This window comes from Conger conger, chromosome 16 (genome assembly GCF_963514075.1).
Source record: "Conger conger chromosome 16, fConCon1.1, whole genome shotgun sequence".
Lineage (NCBI taxonomy): Eukaryota > Metazoa > Chordata > Actinopteri > Anguilliformes > Congridae > Conger > Conger conger.
This window is the reverse complement of record NC_083775.1, coordinates 34,950,404-34,960,403: the sequence shown is the minus strand read 5'-3', so window position 1 is coordinate 34,960,403 and position 10,000 is coordinate 34,950,404. Positions and strand designations below refer to the sequence as shown.

The window sequence follows — 10,000 nt, the reverse complement described above, 5'->3', positions numbered from 1 at the left end:
GATTTGGAAGGTAACTGATGGTACGCTAGTTGATAAGAGGACGCCACTGTCGTCATGTGTGCTCTACTTCAGGTTAAAATAACCATATTTATATGGTCCTCACAGACCCCTTTATGTATATATATATAAGCTAAGGGCAACAACAAGGATTTTGTGGAGTGTGGCTGGTTAGATAGCTAGTAGCTAGCAACCTTAAAGAGTAGTGTTATTTAGCCAAGTAATGAGTGATCATCACCTCACTCGCTGCAGCTAGCTAGCTAGTTAGTTAGCTCAAGTTCCTCTCTGTCCAAGAGGACCTTCCAGTGATTCCCCTCCATTGCATTTGTTTTCATTTCTGTATGTGTTTTTGAATTTGCATAAATTCAGAACAGCTCGTTTTTCTACATTTCGGCATATGTTTCTTCTCGCTCTTCACTGTTGCGTTTACTGTAGCTTTCTGTGTGTGTTTTTGAATTTGCATAAATTCAGAACAGCTCGTTTTTCTACATTTCGGCATATGTTTCTTCTCGCTCTTCACTGTTGCGTTTACTGTAGCTTTCTGTGTGTGTTTTTGAATTTGCATAATTTCTTGATTTCCCTTTATGCTTGTGCTCTTGTTTTTGAACCACTAATACACTCTCTGTGTGTGCCCCAGCTGAGTTTGGGGCACTGTTGGTACCCCCTGTGTGTCCCGGCTGGGTTTTGTGAACCGTAACAATAATAATCATAATAATAATAATAATCATAATAATTCATTATTTGGCTGACGCTTTTATCCAAAGTAACTTACAGTTGATTAAACTAAGCCGGGGGACAATCCCCCATGGAGCAATATGGGGTTTAGGGCTCGACAGCTGTGCGGATCTGATAGTGGCTGCACCGGGGCTTGAACCACCAACCTTCCATGTCCCTGTCATGTACCTGAGCCGCTAGGCTGCAGGCTGCCCCTGCACAATGTACAACCGTACAATGCTGTGAGGGCGGCCTGTAGCGTAGTGGTTAAGGTAAATGACTGGGACGCGCAGGGTCGGTGGTTCTAATCCCGGTGTAGCCACAATAAGATCCGCACAGCCGTTGGAACCGTCGTGTAATGTGGGAACCGTCGTGACGAACCTTTCTCCTCTCCCAGAACAGGGTGAACTTCGTGGACGACAGCTTCCCCCCCGGACCCCAGTCGGTGGGCTTCCCTGAGGGGGACAGCGTGCAGCAGCGGGTGAAGAAGTGGCTCCGCCCTCAGGAGATCAACGGCAACAACAACCGCGCCATCAAGTGGTCCGTCTTCCGCACACCCCGGCCTTCCGACATCCTGCAGGGCCTGCTGGGTAACTGCTGGTGAGTAGAGGGAGGGAGAGAGGGAGAGAGAGAGAGAGAGAGAGAGAGAGAGAGAGGGAGAGAGGGAGGGAGAGGGAGAGAGGGAGATTTCGGGGGAAATGAAACAGCTGAAACCAGACAAAGCGAGAGGAACTGGCCATTCAAAGTGGTAAGGTATAGAAAGGTCATTTTAAAACGTATCGCATCAAGATCGCTTTGAAGAACAGAACGAGATGTGGAAATAACGAAACAAACTTGAGTTAAGCATTACAGGCAATCAGAATCCATTAGATACCCCAATCACTGAGCAGGAATTGATTGACAAGCTTCCTCTGCTCCAATCTGGAGAAGCCAGCAGACCAGATGGGATTTTAAATGAGATGTTTAAATACAGCAACCAAAAATGACAAAAGGCAATTTTAAAGCTATTCAATTTGGTTCTGAGCGCGAGTTATTTCCCTGACGTCTGGAATCAAGCATTAATTATCCCAATATTTATGATATAATTTAATATAAGTAGAGACAAATTGGGCCCCCACAGCTACCAAGGCATTTGTGTAAACCATAATCTGTGGACGGTTATATGAAGCGTAATAAACACTTCTAGACTGCTTTATCAAGTACAGTGTCTTGAGTGAAAGGCAAATTATATTTATTCCCAAACACCGAACCACTGATCGTACAGTATATACACCCTACCCATGCTAGTAGACAAACATGTCAACCGAAATGCAAAGCACATGTTTTGCCTGTTTTATAGATTTCGAGAAGGCCTTTGATTCAATTTTGTTTCAATTCAATGGTTTGTCTTACACACATACGCAGACTGGTGTTAGGCGTAAAATACTGTATATCATCTAATCAAGTCTTTGTATACTGAAAACAAATGCGGAATAATTTTGGGAAGAAATATGATTTTTGGCGGCACGGATGGTGCTGTGGCTAGCACTGCCGCCTCACCGCAAGGAGGCCTCTCTGTGCGGAGTTTGCATGTTCTCCCCGTGTCTGCGTGGGTTTTCTCCGGGTACTCCGGTTTCCTCCCACTGTCCAAAGACATGCAGGTTAGGCTGATTGGAGAGTCTAAATTGCCCGTAGGTATGAGTGTGTGAGTGAATGGTGTGTGTGCCCTGCGATGGACTGGCGACCTGTCCAGGGTTTATTCCTGCCTTTCGCACAATGTATGCTGAGATAGGCTCCAGCCCCCCTGCAACCCTGTTCAGGATAAGCGGATTAGGATAATGAATGAATGAATGAGTGAATGAATGAATGTGATTTTTCTCCCTGGGGCAGGGAGTGAGGCTTGTGCTCCACTCATTCAGACTCGATGTCAATCAACTGGCCACAGTGCTGGAACAATCTGCAGCTCCTGGACTCATCCTTGATGATGAAGAAATATAATTCCTCCTCTATTCAGATGACCTGGTTCTGCTGTCGCCCACAGAATACGGACTGCAGCTGAGCCTGGTTCTGCGAGAGTAACACTGTCAAACCTGGGCTCTGACAGCAAATGTGACTAAAACCAAAATTGTGATATTGCAAACAAGATCCAGATTTCAGGGAAATTAATATAGATTCAAATTGGGAAGTAAAACAATAGAACACTAATGATTATGCTTATTTATGTTTAAAAATAAGCACAACAGGAAGCTTTAACTTGGCAGTAAATTAACTGAAGGAGACCGTAAGCAGGGCATTTGTGCCACAAATTAAAATACTACAATTATACTGCCTTACAAAATCTGCCTTAACATATTCCAATCATTCACATCCAGTGGCATTATATAAGTGTGTTCTCTGCTCACAAGAGCAATATTTTGCAAACACCCAACAGAAACCTTGCATGCAGAACTTCTTCCATGTTACATTATTACATTATTGGCATTTGGCAGAAGCTCTTATCCTGAGCGACGTACAGTTGATTAGGCTAAGCAGGAGACAATCCTCCCCTGGAGCAATGCAGGGTTAAGGGCCTTGTTCAAGGGCCCAATAGCTGTGTGAATCTTATTGTGGCTACACCGGGATTAGAACCACTGACTTTGCGTGTCCCAATCGCTTACCTTAACCACTACGCTACAGGCCGCCCCATGTCTTGCGGAAAGCACCAAATGATAGATGCTGGGCAGAATTAGGCCAATATCTGTTCTTGATTAACATCCAAAAAAGAGTAGAACATTTTGGACTCACTTCACAAACAGCAACGCGCCCACTCCTATCTTTACAAGGCCCTGAAATACCCAGAATATGAGTTCCTTCCACCAGCTATTCATGAGACTTAGTTCATTAACCCCTACTAACACGACACAGCCTCAAAACAGCACCACACTAATAATTACAGTAAGCCAAATTATAGCAAAGTGTAAACAAAATTACGTCACCTATCGGGATGCAAAAAAACAAAGACACAAAGCAAATGTATTGCTATCAGGCCCTTAAAAAGGAATACGTGACCAAAGTGAAATAAATAAAATCAAGGCAAATACTGACAAAATATTGTGATGCACTCAACCACATCCTGGCCATTGAGACAGACCTGGCTACTCAGAGAGGTCAGTTTTGTGCTCACTGAGACACTGGAGAGGTGGGGGCAGAGCTTCATTACCTCACAAAATGGAGGTAGAACACCGTGCTTCTTTAGAATAAAATGAATCTGCCCAGAATTTGAGATGCTCTCTGAGGTAGGGAGGCTGCCACGCCCTTTGGGAGAGAGGAGGGCCACAGACTGAGGGACAGTGAGTAACATCGATACATAAAAACAAAATGTAACACTTTACGATAAGGTTACATTCATTGGAATGAACTAACTACTGAAATGTTAAGCTGTTCCGATTTGTTTATATATTTGTACATCATGTTAACAGAGAGAGAGAGAGAGAGAGAGAGAGAGGTTGGCAGCACGTACGCAGTGCACAAAGACCTCTGTAACTGTAAGAAGTTTAATTTTGCTCTTTGCGGAAAGGTCATTGCACTTTGTGTGTGAAAGGCAATTCTCATCATCTGTCTCCTCGCCAATAATCCCTCAAGGTGATTTAAATCTGTGTGTCAAAAGCGCACTGAATTTTCTACACAATGAAACCACACAACAAGCTCTTTCCCTAGTCTAAACCGGCCGGTCTATTTCCCCTTTTTGCCCTGAGAGGTTGAATCAGTATTTTTGGATCATGCGGTGGCTTCTGCATGATACAAATCTCATTCAGCTCTGTGTACTGTAAGTGCTGAGTCATCACACGATTACATTTAATTATACAATTTGGTTCAGAATGGTGAATGGAAGTTTTCTTGTTTTGCCTGAGAATAACATTTGTTTGGAGGATGTTCCTGGCCATGTTCATGGGTGACATTAACTGAGAACGGTCGTCTGGCAGTCTGAAGGTTCGCTGGTTGGTGCCTTGCGTGGCAGCCTGTCGGAGTTGGTGTGTGTTTGAATGGGTGAATGAGAGGCTTTTTTTTTTGTGACCATAAGATCAGAAATACGGTCACCATATTGTGACCGTGCGGTAGGTGTGACTCTCTGGCTCCCCCTGCAGGTTCCTGAGTGCGCTGGCGGTTCTGGCGGAGCGGCCGGAGCTGGTGGAGAGGGTGATGGTCACGCGGGCGATCTGCCAGGAGGGGGCGTACCAGGTGCGGCTCTGTAAGGACGGCACCTGGACCACAGTGCTGGTGGACGACATGCTGCCCTGTGATGAGCACGGCTACCTGCTCTTCTCCCAGGTGAGACGGCCGCCATGTTCCTGCAGTGTTATGTCCTGGTCTCCATGTTCCTGCAGTGTTATGTCCTGGTCTCCATGTTCCTGCAGTGTTATGTCCTGGTCTCCATGTTCCTGCAGTGTTATGTCCTGGTCTCCATTTTCCTGCAGTGTTATGTCATAGTCTCCATGTTCCTGCAGCTTTATGTCCTGGTCTCCATGTTCCTGCAGTGTTATGTCATAGTCTCCATGTTCCTGCAGTGTTGTGTCATAGTCTCCATGTTCCTGCAGTGTTATGTCATAGTCTCCATGTTCCTGCAGTGTTGTGTCATAGTCTCCATGTTCCTGCAGTTTTATGTTATAGCCGCCATGTCCACTGATGTAACTCCTCACCATCATCAGTGCCAAATGCGTACATAAGACACAACACTTCCAGTGGATAGCTCAATGTAATTATAATAATAATACCAATATGTTTGGATTGTGACATAATGGTGGTTGGCATAGGACGGAAAAGCCTGGAGATTCAACCCAAAAGCTTATTACCAGGCAACTATTTTGATTGCAGAGGTAAGTGCTATGAAACTGGCTGTAAAACGTATTTACGTAGCACTGACGTATGGTACTTACTGACCTTGTTTCATAGTGCTTACCACTGAAATAAAGTAGGTAATAGTTACAGAAGTTGCTGTGTACTTACCCAGTATATACTAGGTAATTCATGGGCTGTAAAATAACTTCAAAATAACTACAACTTTTTCAGTGAGAGATAATGGAGGCAAAAATGCAAAACAGGAAATAAATCTGAGTGCCTTGCTCATTATCTTGGCCTCTGCCCTGATGAGACCTGCAGAATACCGCTCTTTTACATTACATTATATTTTAATGGCATTCAGTAGATGCTCTTAGCCAGAGCGATGTACAGTTGATTGGACTAAGCAGGAGACAATCCTCCCCTGGAGCAATCAATGCAGGGTTAAGGGCCTTGCTCAAGGGCCCAACGGCAGTGCGAATCTTATTGTGGATTGAACCACTGACCTTGCGGGTCCCAGTAATGTACCTGCCAGCGGTCCAATCAGACATTCTCTTTCAGCAAAGGTAGGCTGCGTTGCGATTGGTTAAGAAACTGCGGTAAGAATGGTGTAGCTCAGAAGATCATACCATTTTCACTTATCTTTTAATTAATGAGTACTGTATGCATTTTCATGAAATTTCGAGGATTCCTCTAATTATTGCTGTTCCCTTTTTAAGAAAAGAAATTCATCAACATTGAAAACCAGAGATGAATTTAAGTGCATTTCAAACCATTATATATGTATTAGCACTGTCATGCCAAGGTAATAAAACCCTTCATGAAAATGATTTAGTGCCAAACGTGCAACACTGAAATGGGAAGAGATTTACAGATGATATCATTTTTGAGTTCCAAGATAGCACAAAAATATTGTAAATTAAAAGGGCAAATGTGTATAATAATTACAATTCTAAAAGCATTAGCAATTAAAGAAGGAAATAAATAGATTTAAGAAACTGAGAATGAACACATGAAAGCATCCCAAAGCAACTGTTGAAAGATGTGTTTTAACATTTATGTAGACTCTTAAAACCTGCTGCCTTTATTTATTTAACCTTTGTCGGGGCGAGCAGTCGTCTGGCAGTCGGAGGGTTGCCGGTTCGATCCTGGCCTGGGTGTGTCAAAGAGTACCTGAGCAAGACACCTAACCCCAAAATGCTCCTGACGAGCTGGTTGGTGCCTTGCATTGCAGCCAATCGCCGTTGGAGTGTGTGTGTGTGCGTATGAATGGGTGAATGAGAAGCATCAATTGTACAGCACTTTGGATAAAGGAGCTATATAAATGGCATACATTTACCATTTATTTGAGGAAGTCCCATTGCAATACATTACATTACATTACATTAATGTCATTTGGTCTTGCAGCTAAATAAACTGTGTTTGTTTGTTTGTTGAGTGTGTGTGTGTGTGTGTGTGTGTGCGAGCATGTACCCTCCTCTGAACCATGCAGTGTCATCCACCCCTTCATTACACCACAGTTTGTGAGACGGCTGTGGGTGCTGAAAGCAGAGATCACATGCTGTGTTTTGGAACACAGTGACTGAGTGTGCCACTGTTTTCACTGGAGAGATGTCTGACACAGTGGCAAAAGCCACTTCTGTTTGTAAGTCATATATTGCACTGGCCTAATTTATCTTGTATCTGCTGAATTTATCCAAATAATTCATAATATGCTGCCATGTTAATACCATGCTAATGACTGGGTATAAATAGTCTTCTACACAAACTAAATACACTATTGACGTTTATTGATTCCCTGTACAGTGTATGGCCATTTTAAATGCCGTCATGATCATCTTGGGAATGTTATCTTCAACAACAAACATCAGTCTCAAAGTGCAAATGTGTTTACCACTACCCTAAAGAGTTTGAATTGCACTGCTGCCTTACTAGGTGTAATGCAGTGTGCATATGAAAGAACAGGGTAGTCTGGGTGTAAAAGGTGCCGGTTTGTGTTGTTTGGCAGTAAAGTAACCTGTTGGAGTAGAAAAGAACAGCTCAAGCTCGGTTTTGAAACAGCTGGTAGCTGGTTGACCAGTTCAGACCAGCTCCCAGCTCTGACAAGCTCCCAAAACTGGCTGGTTGGCCAGCTAGACCAGCTTATTACCAGCTTATGACCAACTTGACCTGCTCAATTTCCACGCCGGTGAAGCCGTGCATAAGTTAACTGGCTGGTGTAGCGCTGTGAGCAGAAGAGCCTGGTGTAGCCTGTGAGCAGAAGAGCCTGGTGTAGCCTGTGAGCAGAAGAGCCTGGTGTAGCCTGTGAGCAGAAGAGCCTGGTGTAGCGCTGTGAGCAGAAGAGCCTGGTGGAGCGCTGTGAGCAGAAGAGCCTGGTGTAGCCTGTGAGCAGAAGAGCCTGGTGTAGCACTGTGAGCAGAAGAGCCTGGTGTAGCCTGTGAGCAGAAGAGCCTGGTGTAGCCTGTGAGCAGAAGAGCCTGGTGTAGCCTGTGAGCAGAAGAGCCTGGTGGAGCCTGTGAGCAGAAGAGCCTGGTGGAGCCTGTGAGCAGAAGAGCCTGGTGTAGCCTGTGAGCAGAAGAGCCTGGTGGAGCGCTGTGAGCAGAAGAGCCTGGTGGAGCCTGTGAGCAGAAGAGCCTGGTGGAGCCTGTGAGCAGAAGAGCCTGGTGGAGCCTGTGAGCAGAAGAGCCTGGTGTAGCCTGTGAGCAGAAGAGCCCGGTGGAGCGTTTTGCAGACGGAGACAGGCGGCCATTTTGTGCACACTTCCCTCCTCCCCTGCCAGCACTCCTCCTCCTGCGTGAGTTCTTGGCTCGTTGGGCCACATACACACTCACCAGAACCAGTGGGTCTTTGATTATCTGCCCGCACAAATAAATCTCAATCCCTGACAGCCCTCTGCATCACGCTCCCCGAGGTATCGATAGCTTAACCGAGTGCGTGGAGGAGAAATCCTTTAGTACTGCGGTTAATGACTTTATGAAAGCCTGTGGCTGGAAATGGATGGAGCTGGCCTGGAAAGAGATGTCATCTTAAACTGGTAAAAAATAAATAAATTTAAAAAAGCGTATTTGATCCCTCTAATAAATCTGCTCCTGCGGTGGGATTCGTTTGGGTGGGCTGCGTTGGCAGGGCGGTCGTTTGTTATGGGGTGACTGCGGTACGTGTTATAAGGGCAGGAGCTGTTCTGGCTGAACTACTTGCTGTGATGAGATGCCATCCCTCTCCCTTTCGCCTGCTTCCCTCAGAGCCAGTCTGAAGCCGTGTCCACAACTACAACATTAGCTATAACGCTAACGATGTGATCATCCACACTGATGAGAAATGGCCTCTCTGATACGTGGTTTGCCATTTTGAACGTGAGAGCCTGTAAATTTGGGGGCGGGAGGGGAGTTTGATTGGCTGCCGGTGTTTTATCGTTCACGCAGCTGTAAAAAATCGCTCTGAGGGCGATCCCAAGGATATCATTTGTCACTGTCCATGTCGTTACAGTTGTAGTGTGGACTATGCCATCCATGGAGTCCACGCCACAACTAGTGGCTAAGGTACATGACTGGTGCTTCAAGCCCGTGTAGCCACGATAAGATAAGATCTGCACGGCTGTTGGGCCCTGGAGTAAGGTCCATGACCCCACATTACTCCCCGGGTGCCGCATGGTGCCTTCCCGCTAGTAGGATGGGTCAAATGCAGAGGACATTAAATTACATTAATGGCATTTGGCAGACGCTCTTATCCAGAGTGACGTACAGTTGATTAGACTAAGCAGGAGACAATCCTCCCCTGGAGCAATGCAGGGTTAAGGGCCTTGCTCAAGGGCCCAACGGCTGTGCGGATCTTATTGTGACTACACCGGGATTAGAACCACCAACCTTGGGTGTCCCGGTCCTTTACCTTAACCACTACGCTACAGGCCGCCCCACAGGACAAATGACCCCGCTGGGTGAATAAAGTATATCTGTCCATCTTCTAGCTCCTGGTGTGGACGGCCCTTTAGAGTTTGTGTGTTTCCGGGTGGACGTGGCTAAGCGTGTGGGGGATGTCTTGCAGGCCCAGAGGAAGCAGCTGTGGGTGGCGCTGATCGAGAAGGCCCTGGCCAAGCTGCACGGCTCCTACTTCGCCCTGCAGGCGGGCCGAGCCATCGAGGGCCTGGCCACGCTCACCGGCGCCCCCTGCCAGTCACTCATGCTGCAGGTCAGCTCCACCAACCCGCGCGAGGAGCCCATCGACACCGACCTCATCTGGGCCAAGATGCTCAGCTCAAAGGAGGCCGGGTGAGTGCTGCCAACAGGAGTGGAGCAGAGAGAGAGGGAGAAGGAGAAGGAGTGAGGGAACAGGAGTGGAGCAGAGAGAGAGAGAGAACAGGAATGGAGGAGAGAGAGAGAGAGAGAGAGAGAGAGGGAACAGGACTGGAGGGGGTGAGCCAATGTGCATGTAAAGCCACTGGAGGTGTTTTTGACAGCGAATGATGGGAGATATTCTCAGATTCAGTGTATTTGCTCAG

The 10,000-nt window shown here is 46.3% G+C and overlaps 1 protein-coding gene across 1 annotated transcript in view; it reads left to right on the top strand.

Annotated features, from left to right (window-relative positions):
* The window catches only part of LOC133115065 (calpain-15-like), a 57,771-nt gene that overhangs the window by 35,775 nt on the left and 11,996 nt on the right, over positions 1 to 10,000 (top strand). The window contains exons 4-6 of the mRNA XM_061224781.1: positions 1,109 to 1,311; positions 4,815 to 4,998; positions 9,547 to 9,770. Of these exons, the coding sequence (XP_061080765.1) occupies positions 1,109 to 1,311; positions 4,815 to 4,998; positions 9,547 to 9,770 (611 nt within the window). The remainder of the gene's footprint in view (positions 1 to 1,108; positions 1,312 to 4,814; positions 4,999 to 9,546; positions 9,771 to 10,000) is intronic.